Genomic DNA, 15,665 nt, shown 5'->3' on the forward strand with positions numbered 1-15,665 from the left:
TGGTACCCAGATGGCCTGCATTATTTGCTCCATCATCAGGCATTTGTCAGAATCTCTGTGTTGAGCATGCATTATTCATATAATAAGCAAGCTGATTTGTTGTGGATGAAAAGCTGGGTTGAGGGCAGAGGCCCTGGGAGGCCAGCAGAGAGCCAGGGGCGCGTCTGCAGGCCGGGGGTGACCTCAGGGGTGCCTGTCACCAGCATCGTCCGTGAACATCACTTTCACCGTCTGGGCACAGTTTATTCCTCCATCAGGTGAGGGAGTCAGGCCGAGAGTGGTCCAGGGGCTGCGGGTGGGCCCGAGGCAGAGCCCAGCACCCCCGAGGGCCTCTAGTAACGAAGGAGGCAACCCCAGGACCTCACGCCAGCCTGGGGGGTCTGGGGGGGTCCACCCCCACGTGGACCTCCCCTCTGTCCCCACTTGAGAGGGTTGGTTGGTCGGTCTGGGGCTTTGCCCTCTGAGATGGTTCCTGACCGCCCCCCCAGGCCTTCTATACCTGCTGTTCCCACCCCCACCTTGATCACAGGCACAGCTGAGGGCAGGAGGACCCAGGCCCGCCAGGATCCCCAGACTTGCTCCTGCATCTTCTGCGCTCATTCCACAGCCTGGCAGCCTTGGGTCCCCCAACTTCGTCAGCTTCTCTGCCGAATGCCCCTTAAAGTTCTCCTCTGCCAGGGCATCTCTGAAGATTTTAACTTTGTCCATTCATTTTGTAAAATCTAGGAGTGCTCCCACCTGGTGCAAAACTCGAACAGAGCAGACAGTGTGGACCTCTGACATCCTTCTACCCTATCCCAGCGCCCAGCTCTCCAGGGTGGGAGCATCCCTCCAGCCCCAGGCCTCCTCCCACAGCCGGGGAAGCTGCACTGTGTCCCGTGGCTGCAGGGGGAGGGGGTGGGGGGAGATGGGATCCCAACAGCAGAAGCTAATTGGTAAAAAAATTCACCTACAATGCAGGAGACCCCGGTTTGATCCCTGGGTCAGGAAGATCCACTGGAGAAGGGAAAGGCTACCCACTCCAGTGTTCTGGCCTGGAGAATTCTATGGACTGTATAGTTCATGGGGTCGCAAAGAGTCAGGTAGGACAACGACTTTCACTTTCATGACAGAGGTGCGGCCGGGGCCGTTTTCCCCTCGCAGGCGCTCTCCCAGTGCATCTGGATCAGCTCCAGCTTGTGGGGTCCCTGCTCAGTGATGCTGTTTCTTTTATAAGGACACCAGTCATAGTGGATTAGGGTGTACCCATGCCAGAGTGATGAAATTACCAGTGATGGAATTCCAGTTGAGCTATTTCAAATCCTAAAAGATGATGCTGTGAAAGTGCTGCACTCAATATGCCAGCAAATTTGGAAAACTCAGCAGTGGTCACAGGACTGGAAAAGGTCAGTTTCCATTCCAATCCCTAAGAAAGGCAATCCCAAAGAATGCTCAAACTACTGCACAATTGCACTCATCTGACACGCTAGAAGAGTAATGATCAAAATTCTCCACGCCAGGCTTCAGTAGTACATGAACCATGAACTACCAGATGTTCAAACTGGTTTTAGAAAAGGCAGAGGAAACAGAGATCAAATTGCCAACATCCACTGGATCATTGAAAAAGCAAGAAAGTTCCAGAAAAACATCTGCTTTATTGACTATGCCAAAGCCTTTGACTGTGTAGATCACAATAAACTGTGGAAAATTCTTCCAGAGATGGGAATACCAGACCACCTGACCTGCCTCTTGAGAAACCTGTATGCAGGTTAGGAAGCAACAGTTAGAACTGGACAAGGAACAACAGACTGGTTCCAAATAGGGAAAGGAGTACGTCAAGGCTATATACTGTCACCCTGCTTATTTAACTTCTATGCAGAGTACATCATGAAAAACGCTGGGCTGGAGGAAGCACAAGCTGGAATCAAGATTGCCGGGAGAAATATCAATAACCTCAGATGTGCAGATGACACCACCCTTATGGCAGAAAGCGAAGAACTAAAGAGACTCTTGATGAAAGTAAAAGAGGAGAGTGGCTTAAAATTCGACATTCAGAAAACTAAGATCATGGCATTTGGTCCCATCACTTCATGGCAAATAGATGGGGCAACAGTGGGAACAGTGACAGACTACTTTGGGGGGCTCCAAAATCACTGCAGATGGTAACTGCAGCCATGAAATTAAAAGATGTTTGCTGCTTGGAAGAAAAGTTATGACCAAACTAGACAACATATTAAAAAGCAGAGACATTACTTTGCCAACAAAGGTCCGTCTGGTCAAGCCTGTGGTTTTTCCAATAGTCATGTATGGATGTGAGAGTTGGACTATAAAGAAAGCTGAGCACCGAAGAATTGATGCTTTTGAACTGTGGTGTTGGAGAAGACTCTTGAGAGTCCCTTGGACACAAGGAGATCCAACCAGTCCATCCTAAAGATCAGTCCTGAATATTCATTGGAAGGACTGATGCTGAAGCTGAAACTCCAATACTTTGGCCACCTGATGCGAAGAACTGATTCATTTGAAAAGACCCTGATGCTGAGAAAGATTGAAGGCGGCAGGAAAAGTGGATGACAGAGGATGAGATGGTTGGATGGCATCACCGGCTGGATGGAGTTGAGTTTGGTGATGGACAGGGAGGCCAGGCGTGCTGCAGTCCATGGGATCGCAGAGTCGGACATGACTGAGCGACTGAACTGAACTGAACGCCAGGGTGACCCCACTGAAGTAACTCATTACGTCTTCAGTGACCCAATTTCCAGATAAGGTCACACTCTGAGGCTCTGGGGGTTAGGGCTTCGGCATATGAATTTTGGGGAGACACCATTCAGCCCATCACAGGCGTTTACAGAAACGACCATAAATGAATGAACCATTATACCGCGTGCCTGTAATGAGTGCTGTTTATATTCAGTTCCCTGCACGTTTGGTGCACATCCTGTACCCCCTTAGGTTGCCTCCCCCAGTCCATCCTCGGTCCTCGGGAGGCCCCCCTCCATCCAGAGCACCCATTCTTTCCCCAGCAGCGTGTGGAGGTGTGAAGACGGGTCACTGTTTACACAACCCGCTCCCCTCTGCGTGCAGGAAGCGCGGTTCTTGGAGGTCAGGGGTCCTGCCGCAGCGATGCGCTCCGAGTCATCCCCGCCCACAAGTCCTTGCGGGGCTTCGAGTGCGGAGAGCTCACGCGAGCAGGCCGGGATGGGAGGGCGGCCAAACCGGCTGGACTCTGGGCTCTGGGCTTCTGGGGGAAGAGGGTGGGGTTTCCGAGCCCCGCCCACGAGCCCCGCCTCCACGCGCACCTCCCCCAGGCGCCCCGCCCCCAGGCGCCCCGCCCCCAGGCGCCCCGCCCCCAGGCGCACCTCCCCCAGGCGCCCCGCCCCCCAGGCGCACCGCCCCCAGGCGCACCGCCCCCCAGGCGCACCGTCCCACGAGCCCCGCCCCCCAGGCGCACCGCCCCCCAGGCGCACCGCCCCCCAGGCGCACCGTCCCACGAGCCCCGCCCCCCAGGCGCCCCGCCCCCAGGCGCACCGCCCCCCAGGCGCACCCGCCCCCAGGCGCACCGCCCCCCAGGCGCACCGTCCCACGAGCCCCGCCCCCCAGGCGCCCCGCCCCCAGGCGCACCGCCCCCCAGGCGCACCCGCCCCCAGGCGCACCGCCCCCCAGGCGCACCGCCCACGAGCCCCGCCCCCACGCGCACCGCCCCCACGCGCACCGCCCCCACGCGCACCGCCCCCCAGGCGCCCCGCCCCCAGGCGCACCGCCCCCCAGGCGCACCCGCCCCCAGGCGCACCGCCCCCCAGGCGCACCGCCCACGAGCCCCGCCCCCACGCGCACCGCCCCCACGCGCACCGCCCCCACGCGCACCGCCCCCCAGGCGCACCGCCCCCAGGCGCACCGCCCCCCAGGCGCACCGCCCACGAGCCCCGCCCCCACGCGCACCGCCCCCAGGCGCACCGCCCCCAGGCGCACCGCCCACGGCAGGGATAACGAAGCGTGTAACTAGCTTCTGCGCCAAACATTTCTGCTAGCACCACGAGCTGGGCACCTCCCCCCGCCCCAAACACGCCGGGATAGTCCACAAGCTTTCACTCCAAAACCTAGACGGGTCAGCCGGGTCAGACTGGCGGGGCTCCCATTAGGCCCAGACGAGGTTTCCAGAAACTTCCCTCAGGCGCCTGGGAAGAGATTCCCTGCCCCGTGGTCAGACCAGCTCTTTGTTCCGGCCTCGTTTCTCCAACCCCAAGTCACTTGCCATCAAGGTCACTGGCCGCCCGAGCTGTCTGAGGGTCCCCAGCGGTTTGGTTTGGATAACTCCGCGCATAAATCTGTGTTCCGCTGTGGAAACCCCCAGGAGGTGAACGCCCCCCACCTCGAGGTGCCCTTCACATTCCAGCCAGACATCCCCGCACCCCGAGTCTCAGCGACCACAGCTCCACAAAGGAATCGTGCGTGATTGTGTCATCACATTAAAGGATAAGCTTGAGAATGCCCGTCCATGGTGTGGTTTTCTTGGGCCCAGTCCTTCCCTTCCTTTCCAGAAGGGGAGGTGGCGCTTGGGGACAGCAAACAGCCTTGCGCCTCATTGCTGCTCAGTGGCCGGGCTGGGACCCAAATTCAGGGACTAATGTGATGTGATACGGATGTGATAAAGCAAGGAAAATAACGTGCTCCTGGGGGAATCTAGATGGTGGGTATGTGGGTGTTCTCTGGCCAGTCCCTTCAAAATATAGCTGCAGAGGAAGAAAGGGGCCCTCCACCAGTGAGCGCTCCCGGCAGGGTCCAAGGTTTGCTGAGCACCGGGGCACAGAGATTTGGTGAGTGCCTGCCCCAAGCAGGGATAAGACGACACAGCGATCGAGGCCGGGGAGGGGGTGAGCAGGGGGTGAGCAGGGGCGAGAGGCTGCTCTGGCCCAGACTGGGGCTCCTGGCAAAGGCCCCGAGGGCGGGAGGGGGCGGCCTCCGTGGTCCAGCTTCCCGCTCGCTCCTGGGGGCGGTTTTGTCCCCAGACAGCGTTGGCAGGTCTTCTCCTCCTCTGCCGAGCCTCCCGCGGGGCGGCTCTAAGCTGGGACCCTTCCGGGGCCCTCCCGCGGGGTAGGGGACTTCTCGGCTGGCCCCGCAGTTCTGCCTGGGGAGGGGTCACCTGCGCTTCGGGAAGAGCGGTTCTGGCCACGCACACACGAGGCTCCGGGCCGAGTCCCGCCGAGCGGAACCAAGGGCTCCCACCGGCTCCAGTCCTCCCTCCTGTGCGCCCGCCCCGCCGCGCTAGGCGGATGCCGGCCACAACGTCTGCCTCCCCCAACTCCCCGCCCCCTCCCCGCCCCTCCCCGCCCCTCCCCTGCCCCCCAGCCTCCCAGGGACTGGAAACGCCGGGAAGCATCCACTTAAAAGGTGTGAGCACCTTCCTCCCCTTTTCAGTGTTTAAAGGGAGACGCACTCAGAAGGAGGCGGGTCGACCTCAAAAGGCAGCCAAAATCATGCTCAAACATTTGGTCTTTTTCAAAGCAAGCATTTTCACATGCTGGCTCGCCGGCATTGTTACCTCCGCTCAACCCCAGGCCAGCCCCTGCACCCGGCAGGTCTGTTATTCCCACTTTGCCACTGAGGACGCTGAGGTCCGCAGAAGGCGGTGACTTGCTCGTGACCACAGTGGGACTCAGCAGCAGGATTGGGACTGGAGCCGGAGCCTGCGTGCACACCTGCACAGCTGCAAGGCCACGGTCTGTGGCTGGGATGTGGGGAGCGGGCCCTTGGACGAGCCCATAAGCACGTCCTGAGGCTCCGCCACCCTGGCCGCCCCTGTCCAGGCCTGTGGGCCACCGTGTGGACACCTGAGACGAGTGTGGCCCCTTTCCACGGCCACCGCTCTCCTGAGGCTTCACTGCTTGCCGCTAGGGCAGTGGCAAGGCCCCCTTCGACCTTACTGTCTCCCTGCGTCCTGCACAAGCTGGTGCATTCAAGTACTGGTCCTGACGCCCAGCTCCAGCCCTGGCCCTTCCCCAGCTCAGAAGCCTTCAGTGGTACCCCACCACTTTGCAAACTAAGAACTTTATCCTTCAGCTTTCCGGCACAAACTGCATCCCTGTTCTCCAGCCCTCCACCCGGCCCAGGTCCTCCCATCAGGGGCCACACAGGACCTCCCTCACCGCCCCCTCATCTCCGTGACTCTGGCCGCAGAGCGAAGCAGCCTCACCCTGTTCGCAGCCAGAGAATCAAGACCCAGAACACCCTGGTTTCCTTCTTATACTCTTCACCGAGCCAGCCAGCCAGACGAAGGTCCAGAAAGACCAGGGGCCCACGAGAGGTGAGGAAAGGGAAACTGACACAGCCAGTCTGGAGAGTCTTTCTGAAGTGCTCAGGATCCAGAGTCTGTGTAGATCCGTACCCCGGGACTGCTGCTCGGGGGGACACGCACCCCCAGATGACTCTCCAGCCCATAGGTCTGTTCATCCTGACATGATCCGCAGCAATGGAGAGCTGGCAGCAACCCCGAAGTCCACTAATAGGGGGCCCACTATCCTGGGGGCACGTCTCTTCCTGGATTTCTTATCCTATGATCTGACCATCCATTTGCCGGCCAGAGAGATGGGGTGCAAGCCCCTCCCCTTGCCCCCGTGGGAGCTGTGACGAGAAAGCAGAGTAGGGCTCGGAATTCCCATGACATTCCATGCCCCTCCCACACACACCCCGCCCTCCGCACCCAGGGTACTGAGAACGGTGTGGTGAGGAAGCCCAGGCAGAGGGGTCCCTTCTCTGACACCAGCGTCAGCTCCCAGATAAAGGAGCCATGTAACCTTCAGGAAAGTTCCCCTCCCCCTAAGCTGGGGCCCAGACCCCATGCAGTGGAGACAACCCACGCCAATCCATATACGCCATGAACACGCTGGTAAATGGTTGCTTTACACCCTGAGTTGAGGGGAAATGTGTGATTGGTCCGTGGTGACTGGAACAAAGGCATCTCTGACTGCGGGGTTAGTACGCAGTGGTTAGAAAACCACTGCTACATTTATCAGTATCAAATTCCTAGTTTCAGGTGATAAAACTGCGAGATGGAGGGGGTATACAGTAGATACTGCTTCTGTAGATTTATCTCCACCAGCGGGGATGTGGGGTGGCATGCAGTGAGGTGAGGACAACTGGAATTCAGATGAGGGATGAAAGGAAGCAAAAGCAAGGCGAAATCTGAATTGTAAGGGGGCATTCTCTAAAATTATTCTGAAAGGAAAATGTTTATTAAAAAAAAATACACAACACGGGAGGGGGTATCAGGATGGGGAACACATGTAAATCCATGGCTGATTCATGTCAATGTATGGCAAAACCCACTACAATATTGTAAAGTAATTAGCCTCCAACTAATAAAAATAAATGAAAAAATAAAAAAAGTTTTAAAAAGAGAAAAAAAAAATACACGACAGGCAGTGGCTGCTGCAGCTTGCTGACTTCCGATCTATGTTCTTGGAGTTATGCCCACCAGCTCCCTCCCCCTGGTTCAGGCGGCACCTTTGAACACCAGGGCTGGACTGGGAGGTGACAGGTTCCCGGTGCCCAGTTAAGAAGAGCGCCCCTTAGGCTGTGTCGCTGAGGGTTTTCCGGTGGTCCCGCCCCAGAGAGGGAACCTGGTGGTGGACGGAGGATAAGGAAAGACGAGAGTGGACTGGGCAGTAAGGGAGGGCGGCCGTGGCTCAGGGGTGCGGGGTGCCTCAGGGACACGCCACCCACCCAGAGGTGCCAGCCTGCGGGCCGGAGGAGTCTCCACTCACCTGCCGTTCTGCGCGCTGCCTGAAGGTGATCAGAAACTCCCTTGGGAGCCTCAGAAACCTGCTCAGGGCTGTGAGACTTCGGAGCCCATCTACAGCGAGCACCCCACTGCAAGATACCCTCCTGGGTTGAGTGTGATCAACCGGAGCTGCCAGCCGGCTCTGCCCCTGTGGCCAAGCCTCTGCCCACAAGCCCCGCCGCGGAGCTCGGGCTCCTCTCCCCTCCAAGTGGGGCAGGATCCGCTCCGGGACCGCATGGGGCACAGAGGCTGCGGCCTGGGTTAGCACCTGGGCGGCTGTTTCACGCCTCCCTATCCGACCCGGCGACTCCACTCGCTGCTGAGGCCCCGCGAGACGCCCCGCTCTGCCGCCAGGAGGAGCATCCGCAGTGCCGGGACCCAGCGCCCAGGCCCGCGGAGGGGATACGTGCTTCAAGCCCCCGAAGGCCAGTGCTTGGGAGAAAGGCCGGCTCTCTTCCACCCGGTTCCCCTCACCCCGCCCCCGCGCACGTGCTCCCCAGAGGCGGTGGAAAGAAACCTGGCAGCCCCCCCTAATATGTGGCCTCAGCTGCCCCGGCCCCACTCCCCACAGCCTGGCACAGGCAGGGGCGCTTACCGCCGGAGGTTTACAGGGGAGGAAACAGGATCTGAGAGGCGAGGCACCCTGCCCAGGGCCACGCAGCCCTGGCGTCAAAGAATTGAAATCCAGACTCCGAGGAGCGCTCCCCCCCACCCCCGCGCCCTTCTGAAGGTGCCAGGAAACCGCGGAAGTGACAGCCGGCTCGTGGCCTCAAAATCTGTGCGCCCAGGAGCCACTGCCAGCCAGGCCCAGGCGAACCCGCGTAGGCAGGCGGGCACCGGGGGGCATCTTCCTCGCCGTGTCGTTTCCTCCAGGTCTCTCTTTGGCCTCAGTTTCTCCATCTCTCAGAAGCCCCTCCAATTCGATGGTGGCGTTAGAAGGAGAATAGTGCGTCTCTCTCCAACAGACGGGGCAGTCGTTCCTCCCCTCGGCCACCCTCCCCTGGCTGGGTACCTCTACCCTGGCGTCCCCTAGACCACGGGCGCCCCAGGGAGCAGGGCGTGGGGGACCACAGCTCTTCCCTGAGACCCAGGCTCGCCCGCTTTGGCTCCGGGTCCTCACCCAGGCAATGGAGTTAAACAAAGCAGTAAGTGCCTGTGGTTGGTCATTTCAGGCCCTCCTGCGGCGGCGGGATGTGAGGGTCGGGGAGACGGCCCTGGAGTCTGCATAAAAGACGCGAGGTCTCCAGGCCGCAGGGCACCAGAGGTCCTTCCCGGCACTCGCTGTTTTGTTTCCCAGCCACAGGCCGGCTGCCTCCCTCTGCTAGGCCTCAGCCCCGCCCGGCCTCCCGACCCGCTGCTCTTCGCTCCGTTTCGACTTCGGGGGGAGTGTCGGTACCAGAAGGATCTTAGGCCCTGAGTGTCGGAATCCCAGGCTGGCCAGAACCACTTACCATCTGGGACAGTCTCTCTTCGCCTCCGTTTTCCCCTCTGGAAAGTGGGGTTGATGCTCCCTCCACCATGGTTGTTCTGAAAACTAAATCCAGGCTGTGGGTTGCCCTCGGTTGGACGCGGGCGCCGGCTGGCCCTGGGAGGCGGCTGTATCTCTCCGCGATAACCCGCGTCGGGTGAAGCCGGCTGCGCCCGCGCGCATCCGCACTGCGTCCCGGTGAATCCGTCAGAAGGTTTACTCCTGAGCGGCCACAGCGCCGAGGGAAACGGCGTGGGCCGCGATGCTCTGTCGTCGCCGCGCTCCCCGCGGCAGAAGTGGGAGGGGACTCCCCGCTGCTGACAGTCGGGCCTGCCCCCAAGACCTCTGCGGCCAGGGGTGGTGACTGTCGCTTCCCTACTAAGGCTGGGGCCTCAGAAGGAGCTGGAGACGCCCCCCACCCCGCAACTCAGCGTGACGTCGGGTGTGACCCGGGACGCCTGGCCCTGCGGAATGGGATTGGGGTGGGGGGGAGCATTTTCTTACATTTTGAGCCGGAATCTGAGAACTGTAGAGTTCTGCAGTACAGCCCTACTTTTGGAATTAAAAGCATATTTCATTAAGTGTAAATATTGAAATATGCCTTAATTGTGCAGTTTTGACACCCGGAATCTTAAAAAAAAAACTGTGACCAGCCCATTCTCTTGCGGTTTCTAGGAAGGCCCCGGGTCTTCCTGACCCGGTATACGCAAGCACAAATACACATACAAGCGCGCGCGCACACACACACACACACGTGCACACACACACATACCACACACGCTCCCGAGCGCGCGCGCACACACACACGTGCACACACACACATACCACACACGCTCCCGCGCGCGCGCGCGCACACACACACTGTTCCTCACGCTTCGTCCAACAATCTCCCCGCGACGCGGTAATTACGGTCCTTGCCGGACAGTGATTGGCCAGCCTGTTTCTCATCGGGGCCCCGCAGCCAATGGGTGGGCCCCCGGCCGAGGCCCCGCCCCGCTCCCCCCACCCCCGCTCCCCGCCCGGCGCGGGTGGCTCGGGCCCGGGGAATGCAGCACGCGGGGCCGCACTGGCCGTGACCCCACGCCTGGGCCCCGGGCCGCCTGCCCTCGGCCGCAAGACTGCCTGCGCGGCCAGGTCCGGGCGGTGTCTCCGGGCAGTGGCGGCGCGCGGGGCTTGCGCTGCGTCCTCGAGCTGAGCCGGCGGCCGCCGGGCCCGCGCCGCCCCGCCCCTGCTGGCCCCTCCCCTCCCCTCCCCGCCCCCAGCGGGGCCGGCCCGGGCGGCGACCAGCGCGGCGACGGGAAAGGCGAGCGAGGCGGCTGCCCGGCCGGCTGTCGGCACGCACCCGCTCCTGGCCGATCGCAGTCCGGCAAGGAGGCCGCTGCCTGCCACGCGGGGCCCGACGCCAGCGCTCCGGGCAGCGGCTCTAGGGCCGGCCCGCGCGTGCGCCAGAAAGTCGCGCGCCACGGTCCCCAGAGGGAACCGGGACCGGCCGCGCCCCGGGCGCCCAGAACCCCGAAGAGTCCGGCAGAGTCCGACGGACCCGCGGCCGCGATGCCGGACGAGCTGACGGAGCCCGGGCGCGCCACGCCGGCCCGCGCCTCCTCCTTCCTCATCGAGAACCTGCTGGCGGCCGAGGCCAAGGGCGCCGGGCGCGGGGCCCAGGGCGGCGGCGGCCGCGAGGAGGAAGAGGACGACGACGACGATCCGGAGGACGAGGACGCGGAGCGGGCGAGGCGGCGGCGGCTGCAGCGGCGGAGACAGCTGCGCGCGAGCTCCGGGCCGAGCGGGGAGGCGCGGGCCCGCGCGCTGCTTGGGCCGGGCGCGCTGGGCCTCGGTCCCCGGCCGCCCCCGGGTCCCGGGCCGCCGTACGCGCTGGGCTGCGGCGGCGCCGCGCGCTGGTACTCGCGGTCGCACGGAGGCTACGGAGGCGGCCTCAGCCCTGACAGTGAGTGGGGCGCGGGGAGGGGTGGCTCGGGTGGTGGGTTCCGGCTTCCTCCCGTCGCATTTGCTCCGGGACTTTGGGTTCGTTGGCGCCCTTTCTGGGCCGTCCTCCTCCTGTCTGTGGTGGGCTCTGGGGTCGTGTGGGGAGAGCCCCTGGTTGAGCAGGTTTGGAGGCCCGGTCTCCAGGGCAAGGTCCCCCACGCAGGGAGAAGCTTTGGCCGGGTCTGGGTTTCGCCCACAGCCTTGGGAGAGCAATCTGGGGACAGGGGACAACAGCTAAGAAGAGGAAAGAAAAGGAGGGTGAAATAGGACCGACAACAACAGGACACGTGGGGGGGACACGGTGGGGAGAGGCAGAAGCGAAGAGGGAAGAACAGAAGAAAGATATTGGGAGAGGAGGAAGGAGAGGTGGGGAAAAGAGCAGATGAAAAATAGAAAACCGAAAAGAAAGCCCTAAGTGATGGGCAGACAGAGAAAAGATAAAGGGCGGAAGGACAGGGGACCAGAAGACACGGTAGAGTCAAACTCAGCAAAATGAAGGGGGCACGGTGCGGGGGCGGGTGGGGGGGAGCGCGGGGTAGGGGACGGTGGTCTTCCACAGAATCTGTGTCTGCAAAGCTCCTCTTGAAGCCACAGACTGGGCCTGGGGCAGGGGCCTAGATCTCCCTGTTGGGTCTCCGCGGCCCCTGGCCGTGGCTGTGCCAGGCAAGGAGGCTGTGTTCCGAAGCCCCCCTCTCTCTCCTTTCTCTGCCCCTCCCCCTCCCTTGCCTTTGTTCCCTGCTGAGAGCTCCCAGGCTGGGGGTGGCGGTTTGCAGCCCCAGAAACCACTCACCCCTCCTGCCCGGGCATTCTGGAGGTGCGTTCTGCTCTCCCCCTTCCCAGGGTGGCTGCCTCCCTTGGGGCCCTGCCCTTTGGAGGATGAACCCCAGGAGCAGGACTAGGAAACTATGCTAACCTCAGCCCTGGGCTTTTCCAGCCCCCGCCCCCTGCACCCCGAATTGTACCCTGCGAGGCCAGAGGCCAGCAGAGGACTCAGGCTCCTGCTCTGTAATGCTTTCAGCTCCTAGCAAAAGTTAGCACAAAAAGAGTGCTGTGGGTGGGGGTGGGAGTGGGGGTTAGACCCCTGTCACCTCCTGGATAACCCCTTCCTTGATGTAGGAGTGAGCGCTTTGCAAAGGGACCCACCTCTCAGAACCTATGCCCAGAAGGTCCGGGACCCCCTACCCTCTTCATTTCGCTTCCAGGAAACTTGAGCAGGCCTCTTTGGTTATTTGCCCTGAAATTGAGTGATCAAATGTAGTGACCTTCTGGGGGTGTTTCTGAAAGGGTCTCACAGGGTGAAATGTGTCCCCCTCCTACCCCTGGAGTTTTGCCCCAGCCCCAGGCGCAGCCCCAGCCCCACCGGCAGCCCCCAGAGATGTGCTCCTTCCTAGTTCGTATAATGCGGGTTGGGGGTCCCTGTTTTGTACCAGAGCTGGCAGGCCCGGCTTGGCTTCCTCTGGCAAAGCAAGGGTCTCTGAATCTGGGGACCCCCCCCCATGGTGCACATGCCAGCCTGGAACCTGAGCCCTCTTTGGACACAATGAGGGCTCACACCCCTGGCACTGTGCGGCTGCTGGGTGTGGGGTGTATGCACCAAGCTGCTCACACCAGCTCACCAGTGTCTGTCAGGCGTTCACTCTGGGGGCACACCGCTGCTTTCGGTGGGCCGGCCTGGCCAGACTCGTTGACTGTGGGAATGCCGACCCAGGGCCTGTGTGCATGCAGAGGCGGAAGGGACACTGGCCTGAGTCGGCCTCACAAGCCCGGGAGTCAGACAGGTGCCCCCTTTCAAGCTGGGCTTGGAGTCTGGACCAGCATCTGGGTCCTGGGCAGGCTCTCTCACCTGAACCATCATCCTTTGCCAGCCCTAGGGGTGGGGGGGGGGGGGGCGAGGCATCACCTCACTTCTGGAGGTGGAGCTTGGTTCTTGCATGAGCTGGGGTGGGGGGGACTCTATGGGCTTCTGTACCCCACACCCTCAGGTTCAATCAAGGCCTCATGGGCTTGGGGTGGTGTGTGGGAGCTGAGTGTTTCTACACAGCCAGAGCCTTCTGAGTTGACTGCGGGCAGAGAGGGCACACCTCTGTGGACATCTGGATTAGGGGCACAGGAAACGGGGGTGAACAGACCACCCGTGTCACCAGGGAGGAGTTTTGTTGGCCGGTCATCTGCATCCGCTTATTCTCCGTTGATGGGAATGTTTCCATCCAAGCGGGAATTCTGCATCTTCTCCTAGGAGTGAGTGGGGAGGGATCAGTCTTTATTTCTGGGTCTGGGTGGCTTGGTGGAGGGCTGAGTGCCAGGGGTGAGGTGGTCTCTCTGCTGGTTTTCCGGGTGTATATTTCTCAGAAGGACCTTTCTTTCCTCTGTGAGGTGAACCCCTGGGGCTGTTGAGTGTTGTTTTGATTCGAAGCCAGTGATTATGGGAGCCAGTCTTTTTTGTGTGTTTCTGTTTGTGTTTTGGTGTTTTTCTTCCCTTTTTTTCTTCCCTCTGTGGATGCGCCTGGAGCGTGTTCCCAGCGTGTTGGTTTGGAGCCTAGCTCAGGTCTTCAAGTTCACCTCTGGATGTTCAGCCTCTCTTGGTTCTGGGGGGGTGAGATCTACCGAGCGTGGTGGAGGACGACCCGCCGCCATCGGGGGAGCTGTCTGGGGACTGTTCCCTTGCTGTGGTCGTGGGAGACCTCACGGAGCGCGGGGAGCAGCTGGCTTCAGCGACAGGTTCGGGCTGGAGGGGGGGTGGCGCTGGGAATCAGCCTCCAGAACCAACTCGTGTTCCTTCTCTTTAACCCCCTGCAGCCAGCGACCGGGACTCACCGGAGACGGGCGAGGAGATGGGCCGCGCAGAGGGCGCCTGGCCGAGGGGCTCCGGGCCGCGAGCGGTGCAGCGAGAGGCGGCGGAGCCGGCGGCGCGGGGACCGGCGGCCGGCGCGGAGGAGGCGGTGGAGCTGGCCGAGGCCCCTGTGGCGGCGGCGGCGGCGGCCGGGGAGGCCCGCGGCGGGGTCGGCGGCCGCAAGAAGAAGACGCGCACCGTCTTCTCGCGCAGCCAGGTCTTCCAGCTCGAGTCCACCTTCGACCTGAAGCGCTACCTGAGCAGCGCCGAGCGCGCCGGCCTGGCCGCGTCCCTGCAGCTCACCGAGACGCAGGTCAAGATCTGGTTCCAGAACCGACGCAACAAGTGGAAGCGGCAGCTGGCAGCCGAGCTGGAGGCGGCCAGCCTGTCCCCGCCGGGCACGCAGCGCCTGGTCCGCGTGCCGGTGCTCTACCATGAAAGCCCCCCGGCCGCCGGGGCCGCCGCCGCGCTGCCCTTCCCGCTGGCCCCCGCCGCGCCCGCGCCGCCGCCGCCGCTGCTCGGCTTCTCCGGGGCCCTCGCCTACCCGCTGGCCGCCTTCCCGGCTGCCGCCTCCGCGCCTTTCCTGCGGGCGCAGATGCCCGGCCTGGTGTGAGCATCCCCGGCCCGCCGGGCCCACGCCCGGAGGCCAATCGGGACTTGTGCGGAAGCGCCCGCCGGGGGCGTGGCGGCAGCGGTGGAGCCTGGGGGCCTTCGGTCGATGGGGGTTAGGGGGCGCTCCGGTGGACCCCCTGAGCCTCCGGAGCGCAGGCTGCCGCCTCCGGGCCGTGCTCTACGCCTATCCGAGGATCGGCCAGAATGTACCAGAGACGCAGGTGATTGTGGCTCCACAGACAGTCGCCAGGCTGGCTCCCCGATGGGAAGACAGCCTCACAGACAGTCGGCCCTGCAGCCCAGGGTCCCCCCCTCCCGGGGACAGGCCTCAACCTCTGAGCAAACCCAGCTCCCGCCCCTCCGGAGTCAGCAGCTGGGCGCAGTCCGCGGCAGATCCAGGCTGTCCAGGATGCTTTGTGGAAGGGCCCACTCTTCCAGGCTCAACTTCCTTGCCCCGGACTATGCACCCACGACGTGGGGAGCACTGTGATCAGCCTGATGGCCTTGACCTTGCCTCCCGGCAGAGAGAGAGAGATTCCCAGGGAGCGAGTCCTGGTGAGGGGAAGGGATGAAGATCCTGCCAGGTTGAGCTTCCATCAGATCAGATCGTCCATCCTGAAGGCAGGGCTCCTCTCCCGGGCTGCAGTCCCTGGTTATCCTGGCGAAGACTTTTTTTTTTTTTTTAAACGAATCTACTTATTTGCGTATGGAATAAAAAGGGACATTTTCTGGACACTTGCTGCTTTGTGATCCCTGGGGCTGAGCTCCTCTCTGGTGGCGCACTGTGGTGGGCGCCATCCCCGGCCTCCCGGAGCACCTTCCACTACTGGCCCGGGGCAGGTGGGTAGGTGGGCAGGGCAAGCCTCTACTTTCCCCGGACAGGGAGGCCCAGCGAGGCCTTAGGGGAAGTCAGGGTTGGGGAGGAGAGGGACCTGGAGCGGAAGAAGGGACCCCCCCACACACAATCCCGTGTTGCTCAGTTCTGGGACCTTCAGTACAACCAGAAGTCAGGAGTCGGG

At 62.0% G+C, this 15,665-nt stretch overlaps 1 protein-coding gene across 1 annotated transcript; it reads left to right on the forward strand.

The window, feature by feature from the left end:
• Positions 1-10,500: 10,500 nt before the first annotated feature.
• On the forward strand, positions 10,501-15,363 carry HMX1 (H6 family homeobox 1). Its single transcript, XM_065914427.1, has 2 exons — positions 10,501-11,166; positions 14,001-15,363. Exons 1-2 carry the CDS (start codon positions 10,773-10,775, stop codon positions 14,645-14,647), a joined length of 1,041 nt encoding a protein of 346 aa, XP_065770499.1. The 5' UTR covers positions 10,501-10,772; the 3' UTR covers positions 14,648-15,363.
• Positions 15,364-15,665: the final 302 nt, after the last annotated feature.

Source organism: Muntiacus reevesi, chromosome 22 (genome assembly GCF_963930625.1).
Source record: "Muntiacus reevesi chromosome 22, mMunRee1.1, whole genome shotgun sequence".
Classification (NCBI taxonomy): domain Eukaryota; kingdom Metazoa; phylum Chordata; class Mammalia; order Artiodactyla; family Cervidae; genus Muntiacus; species Muntiacus reevesi.

What these genes read in the sequence shown, in the direction of transcription:
- HMX1 (XM_065914427.1), top strand. Translation starts at nt 10,773, where the DNA reads ATGCCGGACGAGCTGACGGAGCCCGGGCGCGCCACGCCGGCCCGCGCC. An exon ending in AGGCGGCCTCAGCCCTGACA is followed by an intron (nt 11,167 to 14,000) that starts GTGAGTGGGGCG and finishes AACCCCCTGCAG; the next exon opens with CCAGCGACCGGGACTCACCG.